This window comes from Denticeps clupeoides, chromosome 9 (genome assembly GCF_900700375.1).
Source record: "Denticeps clupeoides chromosome 9, fDenClu1.1, whole genome shotgun sequence".
NCBI classification, from domain to species: domain Eukaryota; kingdom Metazoa; phylum Chordata; class Actinopteri; order Clupeiformes; family Denticipitidae; genus Denticeps; species Denticeps clupeoides.
The window spans coordinates 13,190,959-13,205,341 of NC_041715.1; the positions used below are offsets into that span (position 1 = coordinate 13,190,959).

The following is a 14,383-nucleotide window of genomic DNA, read 5'->3' on the forward strand; positions in this document are numbered from 1 at the left end:
GAGTTTTCCTGACGTTGTAACACAGTGAATCTTTCCAGGCTGTCATGCACATAGTCCACAACAGCCAATGAATGGATTCTACTTCTAGTTTGCACTGTTTCGCAGATAAATTGTATTTTGTAACTAAAGAATTTCATGAAGTCCTCAGGGTTAAAAGCAGGTGGGATTTGGAGTGAGATTTCTGCATGGCTCCAAGATAATCTAGATATTGTGTTAAACAGGAGCCTACTGCTGTTCTTGCTGCTGTCAATTTGTCTTGATAGATATTCTGTTCTAGCTAACTCCATTGCTTTCCTGTATTGATGAAGGCTCTCACTCCAGACAGTCATTGCTGTTTCATTTTCTACTTTATCCAAGGTTTTGTGGAGTGTGTAAACAAATAGCTCAGTTATGCAGTCCAGCTCTGAGTGAGTCAGTTTTGATGGTAACTTACTTACCATACTAAGCTCTAAAAACTCTGTAATTGTGGCTGGTGTGATTGATTGTGTCAATCTAACAGTGTGAGAGAGTTTTATTGCACACGTGATCAGATAGTGATATGAGATTCATTGGTAGGATCTTGGTGGTGCTTACTGCAATATTGTATCTCAGTATCAAATCCAGAGTGTGGCATATTTTGCTGTCAGGATCCGGTCCAGAAGGGCCTACTGACTAGCCGTCAGGTCGTTGTTTGGTGATGTATCACCTGTCATGTCGTGACGTTGTGCATATGCGTCCTCCTTCCTCGCCATGTCCCGCCATCCTGACAGAGTTGAATTAAACGCTAAGAGAGTCATTATTATTCTCCACGTGTATATATACAAAGATGATTGCTTTGTAGATTTCTGATATGAAATCCGCAAATTCTTTCAGGAACTCTGGTCCAGGTAGTCTGTAGATGATGGCCAAAATAATTATGAGAAATATGCTGCTTTCCTGTTGTCATTTTAATAACACGTGAGATTTTCATTACCATGACAAAGGATGTAGGTTTCCTTGAGTATGCTATTTTATGGTTAATGTTCATGCTTTCATCATAAATACAAGCTACAATTCCCCCACAACCATTTGTATGTGGAAAATGATCATTTTTATAACCTGGAGGGGTTGATTCGTTCATGGCTAGATGTTCATTAGGTCTAAGCCATGTTTCAGTAAGCCAGATAAAATGGAGGGAATGATTGTTAATAATGTCCTGAAAGAATACAGTCTTTGATGCAAGGGATCTTATATTTAACAAGCTGAGATTCAGCTCAGAGACTGCTAGAATCAGGTTGGGTAGTTTAAACTTTCAATATAAAATTATTTCTGCCCTTTTTTCTTTTGCATTAATTTACCTTGTGAAACACAGGGTCAATAGCATATAATGTATGTGACTGCTCTAAGCCAGTCTGTCTGCTGCCTGGTCTCAGCTATAGTAGATCAGGTGTTTGGAGAACTAAGACTATGAGCCAAATTTATTTTTTATTTTTTTGGCACCAATCAGACAGCCAGCTATTTAAATCCAATAATCTACCAAATGTTTCGCTGCTCCACCTTGTGAAAATCATTGTGAAACACAGCACAGCACACGTTGTGTATCCTCTGCTTTTAACCATCACCCTTGATGTGTGGGGACGGTGCTTGGCTCAGTGGCACCTCAGTGGCATGTTGGCGGTTCGGAGATTCGAACCAGCAACCTCCTGATTATGGGGCTGCTTCCTTAAACGCTAGGCCACCATTGTCCTCATTTGAGGTGTTGGGACAGTGGAGCATATACTGGCTCATACATCTGTTTTGCTTTTGCTCTCTATAAAATTATTTTTTTGTGATTTTTCCATGTTCAAATTTCCTCCAGGAATTCATCTGGCCAGTGTGAAAATATTCTTACCTTAGATATCCCGGGATCAGGAGACGTAACAATACCTATAAAGTGTTAATAAAGAGATGATATGAGAAACAAGCGAAAGTAAAGCAGTATATGATAGGAATCGATAAAATTTTGGCGAGATGTAGCGTTACCATCGTGGGCCGCATAGCTAAAGGGGATTAAGACCTGTAATCTTTTAATGTTGCAAATATTTCGATTTAAAAGTACCTAGTAGTTACACAGAGCTGTAAAAAGTGTAGGGAAAATTTATTTTTTCGCTCTGCAGCCCTCTTAATCGTAATCGTAGTCAAATCAAACCGAATCGTGATGTGCCAATAGAGGTGGCACAGTCTGGCACTTACTATACTGGTTTAATAAGCCTGGTGCTCACAGATACATTTGGGCATGCCACTATCTCCCCAACACAGAAAGGCACCAGATGAGAGACAAATCGACACATTTGCCATGGAGAGATTTTTTTTTTTTCGTGCTTCTTTCTTTTCCAGAATCACCCTCTCCCACCCTCCCCTGCATTACTGTTTTTAGAAAGTTTCATTTTCTGAAAACAGAGGGGCCTGGCGGCTGCTCTGTGGACTTTTTTTTTTTTTTTATATCTGTTTGGTTTTCTTCTGTGCAAGCACAGATGATGGATGCAGACAAAGCTGAACAAACACTCTCATACGTTTCTGTGTGTCTGTGACCTCAGCTGGTGCAGCTGGCATTATCTTTTTTTTTCCCCTTTGTTAGAGATGCCAGCTTCTGTAGTGCCCCAGCGGAGCACTGGCTCTAATAAGTACAATTATAATAGAGCGAATGAGAAATCTCACCTCTCGACTCCTCTTTCCTCTACGACCTTTGCGCTGTATCCCCACCTGATGCGCTCTTTTGTCCACTCGCTCGTCTACCACTTGTAGATTGAAGTTGATCACATGGCTGCTTATGGATTCATGGACGAAGAGGGAGAATAGCAGCAGAGGCTAAATCAAAAGCGACAGGCGCAGAACGACTCTCGTGCTCTGCCATTGCGGCGCAGGCCATTAACAATCGGCCGTGAGAGGAGGAGAAAGCCGGGGTGTTTGACACCTGGGTAAAGTTTTCGGTTTCGGCTCAGTGAAAGAAACGTGCCCTCCGTATCCCGCAACCCACCGGACGCTTTTTCAATTTGCCCACGGAATATTAATCTTTAATGGGGTAATAATTGTGGTAGCATATTTGATGTCATCCTCCATTAGGCCAGATTAATTAGCCCATTTAGTTTAGCTTAAGAAAGTGTCGGCCATGAAGAATCGTGCGCAGGCAAGCTGAAAGCTGGAATCAGCACAAGCTGTTTGATTTGGTGCGTAATCACTTTATCTGCTTGTCTTGACCAGTTTTGCCTTCATTCTTTTCACAATTGAAACCTTTTTTTTGGAAACACGCGCAACGATTATACATTTTATGGCCTTCTTTATGGCCGTGTAAAAATATCTAACAAATGAATAAAAAAACACAATTATTAATGAACACAGATTTGTGATCTATGACATGGAGGCCAAATTCATTCTGACCGGAGAAAATACACACATGCTGATTGAGATGGGCAGTGAAGGAGAAAAATCCTCGTCTGAATTTCAATCCCACACTCCGCCTTAGTTCTAAGTATGAATGCATATTATCAGTACCTATTCAGGAAATTAAATAAATAGTATTACTCATTGGTTATTGGACTCAATATGGGAACATGCTCCCAGCAGCGACCGGTGAAGTGTCATTGTCTCCAGTGTGATGATCAGCACTTAAACAGGGTGCTCACATGACCTGCAGACAAGTGGACGGCATCACTACAGCTGACCTGTTGTCTCTTCGCTGTAAAAAATCTAATTTCATGCAGAACAGTGACAGTTCTTTTTCTAAAACCGGAAATGTGAATGTCATTGTGAAACACTGCAGCACAGCACACGGTGACACAACGAAATGTTATTAACCCTTGGAGGTGTACAGTGTGAAATCATTGAAGATGTTTTTTGTTGTAGACGTAGATCCACATTTCATGCCGTAATTTCAGAGGAACCACCCAGTGGTCTAAGCTGTAATCCAAGTCTGTTGTGTCAATTACAAAAAGTGCTGCAGCACATTATGAAAAGGAGCACCCTGTACTTTACTGTATGTAAAAGCGTGTTTGTGAAGTGAGCAACGACGTTTTTTTGCCGTTTTCCTGTCTTCCCTGCAGTAGTCGGGGAGGTAGAAATGGCATCTGTGTATGGGACTAAAAGCCTGTTGATGTCAATAGCCGCATTTTTCCTGCGAGGCAGCCTAAAATGAGCTCTAATCGAATGGATATTAAAGTCACAATAGACTGCTCCTGCTATTACGGCCCGTCAGCCGCGGCCCTTTTTTCTCCAAGATTAGTTTCCACTGATGAATATTTATGCACTTACTGTAGGCTTAACCCTGGACTGGGTTTCATTTTTACCCCCTCTCTCCTCTCCTCTCCTCTTTTATCACCGCAACGCTCACCATCGCTCTCCAGAGCTGCTTGCAAGAGTTGATGTGGCCATTTAACTTCTGTGTGTGTGTGTGTGTGTGTGTGTTGATGTAGGTTTCTGTTTGCAGACAGAGACAGCACTTTGATCTGTGTGTGTGTCCAGCAAATATTCTAGTAATCGTCTCTGTCTGTCTGTGCGTGTGTGTGTGTGTGTGTGTGTGTGTGTGTGTGTGTGTGTGTGTGTGTGTGTGTGTGTGTGTGTGTGTGTGTGTTTTAGGTCTGGCCGGAGCTCGTCAGCCCCGGGGGCAACAGAAGCTGCTCAGTATGGATGTGGATGAGGAGGAGAACATGAGTGAGTCCGTTTTACTTTTTGTTATCTGTACATCTCTTACAAACACACACACACACACAGATGATGACACTGTCCCAACCCTGCAGATTGTAGTACAATAATTGTCAGAATTGTGTTAAAAGTTCTGAAATGTATTTTGAAGTCTCAAAACCCAGTTTCCCCCCTTTGTTCTCTTTAACAGGTTGCCCTCTGGACAACCTCAGCCTTGAGGTTTTGTTGTTTTGGGATTTAAAATTAATCTTTTTGAAGTTCAACTGTACCAAAGGTTATTTGGGTGGGAGGAATAGTTCATATGCACTCAACTCTGATTATAAACAACTTCATCACACAGTAGCAGTGCAAATCCTCGGAGACTCGTCATGTCCTAAAGGAGATTAATCTACGGGCATTTATATAAAAGTTATCAGGTTCAACTTTTTCATAGAATGAGCTGGATTAATTGATATTTTGATAGGGCAGCTTTTCCGTGTGGCCTACATTTAATCAGCGCATGTGAATGGGTTCATCCTTGGAAATGGTGGTAGTGAATTGGAAGTGATGCATTGAAGGATGTCGGCCAATGGGAGCAGACGGAGGGAGAAACGTCGTCCACCATTGTTGCATCGCTCACAACCTCACAATGGAAGCGGAGGTCATTTATTTCCACCGCCTCAGAGAGAATCTGCCGCCTTCTTTCTTATTTAGATTTCTGAGTGGATAACTCGGCGCTGATCACCCACATCTCACTCTGATCGCTGTATTCAGCCAATCGGTGGGAATATTCACCATATTCAGCACGGGCTGAGGGCTCACTGAATTATTTACACTGTACAGCGCCTTTGGAGGAGTGCTGCTTAGAAGCTGATTCAATAATATGATTGCCATCTTAATGCCTAGGTACTCTAGAAACCAAGTTTAAGAATGTGAATGCGGTCTGATCTCAAGTCCCTGTGCTTGTGTACCTGCACAATTCAAAGTCTGACTACAACCAGACTTTTCCGAACTTTTTACTCTTCACGTATACAATTTTATGCATAAAAGGAGCTCATTTCAAATCCGATGCTTACTACGGGTCTCAAAATAGTTGAGACGGTCACATGTTTACCATGGTGTAGCATCTCCTCTTCTTTTCAAAACTGTTTGAAGATGTTGTAGTGTTGTGTAGTGTCCACAATACCTCTCTCTGAAACCATAACCTCAAGTGACAATGTACATCTCATATCACAAAATAAATAGAAATATGAGTGCAGGATGTACAAAATTTACAGAGTTGTGAAGCTGTGATGTTCACCGTTGAACATGGAACCTGTGACATGATAGGTGAACCGGAAAAAGCATTTCAATGCATCAGATTTCCTCCTGTTCTTGTATACTGGGAAAAGACGGTAGTCGGATTAATATAATCGTAACTGAACTGTTCATGGGTTGAGTCAGTGCGATCAGGACCAGTAAAAATTCCCGCCATAATGGACTCATGTGTGTGACGGTCATATCCCATTTGCGGCTCCCCACGTGTGTGCTCTCACATTTTGTAGGCACAAACCCAGCGGCTGGCAGGCAGTAATTGTAATCTCGGTTCCGTGGGCATAAATTATTCCCGACGTCAAAAGGACCTGAAGCCGCGTGCTTGGCCCAGTTGGCTCCTTCCAAATTTAGTGGGACAGAGGTGGCTCCGATCCGGTTGCTAGGGTCATGGAAGTGGAAGATGGCTGGAGGGAAAAGGACAGGTGAGATTGGATGTGGGTAATATTCACACGTACAGTGTAGGCTATGTGTTGCGAATGCACTGTGTGCAGAAGCTCTGGTCCCAGTTTCTGGTGGGCATTTGCTCTCATTTACTATGGTGTGCTATTCATTAGAAATCTTGGATAAATGTTACAAACATACTAACAAGCACAAACAGAGAAAAAAGATGATATATTATTAAATGATATAGAAATAAGACAGATTCTGTCATTTCTTGGACATCATTTTGTGGATGTCATGATAAATGTCATGAAAATTTAATTACCAATCCTGCACTATAGTGCAGGTATTGCTGCTGCCTAGCAACCACAGGCCCTGGGTTCATGATGCCGTTATCATTTTGGATTTTGAGCAAAGGTTGTGTTCATTTGGCTTTAAAAGTACCAGTTTGGTCAGGCTTCGTTTTAGTTCTGTTTCCTCTGTTGTATCAAGTATGTGTGCTTGTATGTGGTTTGAAACTGAAATAATGCCCTGAAGCAGCTTAAACCAGGGTATTTATTCCTCGACCAAAGCCAGTTTTGCATCTGAGTGATTTGCTTTTGTAAATATGATGCTGTGTTCCTTTCTTATTTTCTATTTCTCTTTTGTTCCTGATGACTTTCTTTCCTTCCAGATTCCCTTCCCAAACTATGTGCTGAGCACCCCTTCCCTTCCCAATGCCCCTCCAACCCCCATTTTGCTCACGGACGGTTCTCTCTCTTCTTGAGCACCGAAAGGAGTAACCTATCTGGCTTTTGCTGGAGGATGTTATAAATGCAAATTTAGCCCAAGTTCCATCAGCTTTGTTAACAGGGCAGGATGATGTGTGTTCCACCAAAATGCGCTACAGGTCACATCTTGTGAGATGGCCTTGAAAAGACTGCAGAGATGCATAGATGACGGTCACATGGCACTTCTCATGGTTTCACCTCTCGTGAGTTTAGCTCCTCTTCTGATTGTAGCTCAGTCGTCACTTAGCTCTGCATAAACAACATTGCACCTTTTCAGCACTGATCAGCACTAGCCGTGATTTCACCACCCACAAGGATCTTGCATTTCTCCCAGGTGCTGCCCTAGTTTCTTGCTAATAATTTACTTCTTTTGGCCCCCCCAGATTATTTATTTATTTATTTATTTTGCTACATAAATATGATGAATAAATGCATGAGGTCTACCCTTTAATATGCTAGATATCGTAAAGAATGAAACTCCCTCTTTTCATGTTCCAGAGCTTTGTTTCATAACTTGGCAATAAAAATGATTAATAGGTCTTGAAATGAGCCATTAGTTGCGAACCAAATGCCCAAAAAACTCAGCTAATTAAAACCCAATCATTATGATAATTTAGAATTTTATACTCTATAATCTTGCCTAATTGCTTAATCATTTTTTTGCTCCTGCTGACCAAAGAAAGTTTATTAAAGAATTACATTGGAGTGTTAGATTGTTGTACCCTGCAAGCTGGATCTGTATAAGAAAGGAACACACATCACTTGTTCAGTTGCAAAGAACGATAAAGGAATCTATAAATTTTACATTTACAAGATCCTGCAACGAAGGCGTTGTAAGTTACTCTTTCTGGGCACCGCAGGTTCGTGCAGCACCGACGTCAAGGAAAACCGCAACATGGACAACGTCTCCTCCAAGGAGGCAGGCGGTGTGGCTGAGCAGCTCCCCAATGGTGGTGGAGGGGGCGGCCGCAAACGCCCCCTGGAGGAGGGCAATAACGGCCATGCTCATTCCAAGTTCAGGCCCAAGAAGCGTAAGAAAACGCCGGGGCCCGTTCTGCCCAAGAACGCCCTAATGCAGCTGAACGAGATCAAACCCGGCCTGCAGTACAAGCTGCTGTCCCAGACGGGCCCCGTTCACGCCCCCGTCTTCGTCATGACCGTCGAGGTCAACGGGCAGCTCTTCGAAGGCTCTGGCCCCACCAAGAAGAAGGCCAAGCTGAACGCGGCCGAGAAGGCGCTGCGCTCCTTTGTACAGTTCCCCAACGCCTCAGAGGCTCACCTGGCCATGGGCCGGACGTTGACCGTCAACACGGACTTCACCTCTGACCAGGCCGACTTCCCAGACATGCTCTTCAACGGGTTTGAGACGCCGGCCCCGCCCGAGGAATCGTTTTACCTGGGCTCCAATGGCAACGGCTCCTTAAACCCACTGGGAGAGTACCCCATGCCTGCCGTGCCAGGCACCAACAGCCTGATCCAAGCGCCCCTGCCACCCCCATCCAGCTTCAGCTCGCCCTCCAGCGGCAAGAACCCCGTCATGATCCTGAACGAGCTGCGGCCGGGCCTGAAGTACGAGTTTGTGTCAGAGAGTGGCGAGAGCCACGCTAAGAACTTTGTCATGTCCGTCACAGTCGACTCGCAGACCTTCGAGGGGTCCGGCCGCAACAAGAAACTGGCCAAGGCTCGCGCTGCCCAGGCGGCTCTGTCTGCCCTCTTCAACATGCAGCTGGACCAGACGCCCTCCCGCCAGCCCATCCCCAGAGAGGGTCTGCAGCTGCACCTCCCACAAGTAAGATCCCAAACTCTGCTTTGGAAAGTAAGACTACTTATTATGTAACACGTAGCCAAGGGAAAGAAGAAGAAAAAAACAGATACAGCCAGTTTTTTTCAAGTTCTCTAGAAATATATTTTATACATTATTCATAGGTAGCAGTACAGCTGTCAGCTGCAAGAAACCCTGAAAGATCATGCTCTTTTCTTGTAAACAAGAAAGCCTTTCTTAGAGAAGCAAATCAAATCTCTGATCATTACATTTTTACTTTACATACCATTACATTAAAGATGTTTCAACATTAACATTAGGGATGGATATTTTCTGGATTTTATCAAAACTGCTACTTTGATGCATTGATTATGATTGTTGATTTAATTCCTTGATGGAATTCATTAAATTTTTGGTGAAAAAAAAGTTTTAATAATGCCTTAATTAATGCCAAAATATCCTTCTATCTACAGCACCATTAAAAAAACATTAAAAATGAATTATTTTAATTAATAATACATTTCAATACATTTCAACACATTTTTTTCTTCTAGTGTAATGGGCTTCACTGCCTCACCCTGACAATGTACAAAAAGTCACCATGAAAAAAACAAACCAAACTGAATCTACAGAGTTTGGAATTCTGGAGTATGAATGAAATCAGGGTTAATAGATGATTTTTTTTTAATGAATTTGTGAATCGAATGCAATATTACCATCACAAGGCATAGTAAGCAATTTTTAGAATATATTATCTACTGACCCACATCAATATTATATCATGTTTTAACAGTTTATATTTGTGAAAGTCTGTGCCAAGTGTTATAGGTTTCATTATTTTCTACAAATTTATAGAATATGCCTTTTTTATTGATGTCCCTGAACCTCAGATGCTGCTTGCTAACACTTGTCTTTTGGGGCTGAAAGCTCTGATTGAAAAGTTAGATGAATTGATTTACTTTTGTGCAAGGCTCTGAAATAGAGCAGTGTGACTGGAAGCACTAAAGCCCACTGTTTCTGAAGGAGACATCTATTGAAATATCTTCTAATCCTGGCCTCTAATCCCCTGCTCTGATAACACACAGAGGGATCTTAATTAGCATCTCCTCAGCCATGTAGGAGCAGCACGGTCCCTCACTTCAGCCCGGAGGTAAAGGGCACTTTATACCTCTTGAAGAGTGTTGTCCCTTCTCCTTTTTTTTTTTTTATGTGACTTCGCATAGAGTGTTATTTAATCCGTCACACAGATCTGATCTGAGTCCGTCGCTTAATGCACTGACTGAAATTTCTGTTCATGGCCAGGGAGCAGATTGATGTCGCTGTTGGTAATGGAGAAGCGGGGTGGGGGCAGTTGTCGGAGGAGGAACGATTGTACTAGCCTTTCCATGTGTCTAGACGCCCGCAGTGTTCCAGGCAGCCGGCTGCCACTGGACTGACAGCATGACGTTCTATAAAGAAACTGTGAATATCCCTCTTTTCATGTCCGCCATGGGCTGGATGCTCAATTCTCCGTTCTGTGCATGTGGAAACTGCATTGCTGTATTGGTCTATACTGGTGTCAAAAAAATGACCCACTATTGTTTAAATGCCTTAAATTCGTATATACACTTTTGCACACAACCTACAGCGGCTGTGTGATTATTTCTATGACATAAATTAGCGTTAGTAGTTTTATTGTTCTAAACTCATCTTAGTAATAAAGGAACTTCTTGTGTTTCAGTCCTGAAGTAAAAAACTTCTGAGGGAACAGCCTATAGGCATTTGGCTTGACACTCCATTGCCAGACCCATAGTCATCGTTAAAATTATAAGTCCACAAGCGAGTGATTCTGAAGTACTTGGGTGTCATTTTGGACTAATCTGTTTAATTTGTGCCCATTCACCCGCTGACATTTCACTGGGCCTAATCATTTTCCGCCATATTAGCAAGAGATGAAAAGGGCTGGTAGTAAATGGTGCTGTCAAGGAAAAGAAAGATCCCGGGGTTCACTTACGGCTTCTTCCTTCTTTTTGACGTTTGCTCTGGAACCTCGCCTTGCTGCTATCTGTATATTTTATGCCCATGAAAAAAAAATAGCTACAGGGCTGTTCTTTTGCCTCTCTTCAAAGCCGTGTATTTTTCCTACATGGGGTCTGTAATGCTCTGTAGTGAGAACAGATCCATGCCAGCAGTTGCTTAGCAGCCATTTTTTTCACGGACTCACTGAGACCCTGTTTTTTTTCTTCCATGTGCAGGTTTTAGCTGATGCAGTCTCACGCTTAGTGGTGGACAAGTTCAGTGAGCTGACGGACAACTTCACATCCCCTCACGCACGACGGAAAGTTTTGGCGGGTGTTGTTATGACAACCGGTAAGACGGTCCCTCACCCATGTCCACCACACATGCAAATAAAACACTGAAAGGAACATGCATGAATATAATGCATATATTGCATATAATGACGGTAATGTCGCTTTTTAAATTATTTGTCATTAGTAGTAAGACACAAACCCAGCCACTGGGGATGCAGGTGACAGTGTATATTTCTTGGTGCTGATTCCAGACCCGGGGAAGGGAATCCAGCATAAAACTTTTGCCAGGTCACTTGTGCAGACAACCAGACCGGGTGATCCCCTTCAGCTTTGGAAATGTTAAAACCTTCCATAAAATCTGTCACACAAACATTATGACAAAAGAGGATATGTAAAAATAAGCAAATTTAGTATGTGTATACCAGTGGTTGAAGTAAGTGGAATGTACTGGATGTAAATTTACATTTACATTTACAGCATTTATCAGACGCCCTTATCCAGAGTGACTTACAATCTGTAGTGACAGGGACAGTGCTCCCCTGGAGCAACTTAGGGTTAAGTGTCTTGCTCAGGGACACAATGGTAGTAAGTGGGATTTGAATCTGGTTCTTCTGGTTCATAGGCGAGTGTTTTACCCACTAGGCTACTACCACCCTGAGTAGGTGCTTTTATATTATTCACCGTTCATCTACAGGGGTCGCCAACCTTGCTCCTGGAGGGGACTTGTCCTGCACACCTCCAGTTACGAGTTCAGATCATGAAAGTTCAGTTGAATGAGGCGTGGAGGAACATGTAAATGTAGTGATATAAACGCAGTGAATGCATTTACACAATTCATAAACGTTTTTTTTAGTTTTGCAGGGGGCATCTAGACACGTTTTTTTTTGCCATGGTTGCGTAGGCATTGAAAACATATCTAATATCTCCAATCTGTAGCTATTTTCATCATTACACACAACATCAAGGACATTCGTCCTTTTTGTTCATGCACAGGTTTGTTGTTCAATATGAAGGTCTTTTCACTCTGTTGTCTATGATTTTCAATACCGTGCTTGTTGTTTTAGAAGGAATCTGTATCAAACCATGCTGAATATCTGGATCATTCTTTCCGTGCTTGTAGGCACTGATGTAAAGGAGGCTCAGGTGATCTGTGTGTCCACTGGGACCAAGTGCATAAACGGCGAGTACATGAGTGACCGTGGCCTTGCGCTCAATGACTGCCATGCTGAGATCATCGCTCGCCGCTCGCTCATCCGGTATCTCTACACACAACTGGAATATTTCCTCAGGTGAGAGAGACCAACAAGGTCCCAGCAGGCTGCAGTGTGCTTGCACCCAGTTTATTCCATCTTGTTCAAAAGGGCTGCATGTAGCTGGACAAAACTCATTACTGCATTATAAATATAATCAGACATGGTGTCAAACCATTTAATTTTTCATCTGTTAAGCCTGCATGGTCACAAAATCTGAAATTCTGTACTAGTAAAGTTAGTAGAGCTACTTGCTTTCATGATTTGATGCTCGTTTCATAAGCAAAATTAGTCAATGTGATTGGATGTTGATTCCTGGTATTAATTTATGTCAAAGAACCTGAAATATTTCTGGATTTTTACACAGAAAGCTCAATGAGCAATATTCTTAAACTGTCACAAAATGCAGCACAATGTAATGCATGGGCCTTGTTTGCCAGTATGTGGATAAAAGGTGCTCTCTGTACCTTGAACAAGAGAAACTTAATTGAACTAAAGGTACCCACACACTGCTCTCCGGGCACTTTTCATGGCAGCTCACTGCTAACTGAGGGTGATGGGTTAAATGTAGGGGACGTGTAGGGATTTTGTTGACAAAAAAAACAACCACTGCTTATGCTATTTCCTCATTCTGGACAATTTAAAACGTTAATATGTTGTGCACAGACATTACAAAAGATTGTTCTTGTTTTATCTCTTTAAATCCTGAGGACGTCTTTGACATTGTACTAGTGAACCTTGTTATGTCTGTGTGCACGCTGGCTTTATACACTCTGATTGATTCACTGATTCACTGCAATTTTAAACTTGCATTCTATTACTGCATATGTCACAAAATAATGTCCAACTCTAGTTTCTCAATCAACTTTGTTCATTTTATGCCAGACTGGGCCAGTCTGGTTGTGGTTATTACTATGGTTATTTGTTTAGATAATATTTGGCATGCTTTTTATGTGAATATATCATTATATTCCTTCTTTAATAATGACCCCTGCTTTCCACTGCTGTACAAATTATACCAAGATGTCCACTGACGATCCCCGTGGGGGAAAATGGCGTTATTTTAAATACGGAATGTTGATGAATTCAGTTCTGTGTGGGCCTGCTGTAGTTGCCGAATGCTGCTGTAGCTGTCAATAAATGTGACCTCCTCTCTTAAGGCCCGTCTGATTTCTGTCTCTTTAGCAACATCAAAGAGGATCACCAGAAGTCCATATTCACCAGGTGTGAGAAGCACGGCTACAGACTGAAGGACAATGTTCAGTTCCACCTGTACATCAGCACCTCGCCCTGTGGAGACGCCCGCATCTTTTCTCCACACGAGGCTGGGGTCGAGGGTACGGCAGAAAGTACTTTGCTCATCTGTTACACTATCGGAGTATCCAGGCAACAACATGCCTGACCCTTCAGCTGTCTGACATGTTTTTAATCACTTGTGCAAAAGCGAAAATTAAATTTCAAAGCCTCCTAATTGTGTTCCATTATCTTAGCGTCTTTTGCCCGTATGATCAGTGTCTTTTAATTATGCCTGCATTCAGATGTACAGCTGAATGTATTAAAAACATCTTTTAATTAGCATCCTTCATCACTTCCCATGATTACTTTGTCACATTTTGAGTCATTGTGAGCTGGAGTGAATTCCATCACACTGTTAGAAGACTGAGCGGAGAGAAGAGCTGCTTCACTTACAGTAGTGAGGTTTCATCTTCAGGCTAAATCAGGATGGGGGTGTGGGACAATAAATCGAGAGGAAAATGTCAGGTTGATGAAAACAGCATGCAAACAGAGGCAGGAATGAGCTCAACAGGAGCAGGAGATTTATAAGGTGTTGAATAAAGTAGGATGCAGAGGGGAGGAATTCGGAACAGTTGCAGTGAAAACTGATAAAACTGGAGAATCTATATGCTCAGAACTTCAGGAATGGGCAGCAGGAAACATGTTGGATGATGAACACAAGATTAGTGTTAGACTTGCTTAAAAAAATTGGTCATAACTTTGGCA

General features: G+C 42.4%; 1 protein-coding gene across 6 annotated transcripts in view; it reads left to right on the plus strand.

Annotated features, from left to right (window-relative positions):
- Positions 1-14,383, plus strand: part of adarb1b (adenosine deaminase RNA specific B1b) — a 102,094-nt gene that overhangs the window by 79,102 nt on the left and 8,609 nt on the right. For 5 of the 6 annotated variants that reach the window (XM_028991355.1, XM_028991354.1, XM_028991356.1 and 2 more), the window contains 5 exons: positions 4,570-4,644; positions 7,940-8,868; positions 11,076-11,190; positions 12,253-12,421; positions 13,568-13,719. In XM_028991355.1, the coding sequence (XP_028847188.1) occupies positions 4,617-4,644; positions 7,940-8,868; positions 11,076-11,190; positions 12,253-12,421; positions 13,568-13,719 (1,393 nt within the window). In that variant the 5' untranslated portion in view covers positions 4,570-4,616. Of the gene's footprint in view, positions 1-4,569; positions 4,645-7,892; positions 8,869-11,075; positions 11,191-12,252; positions 12,422-13,567; positions 13,720-14,383 lie in introns of those variants that run through there. The other variant, XM_028991358.1, reaches the window with a different exon arrangement.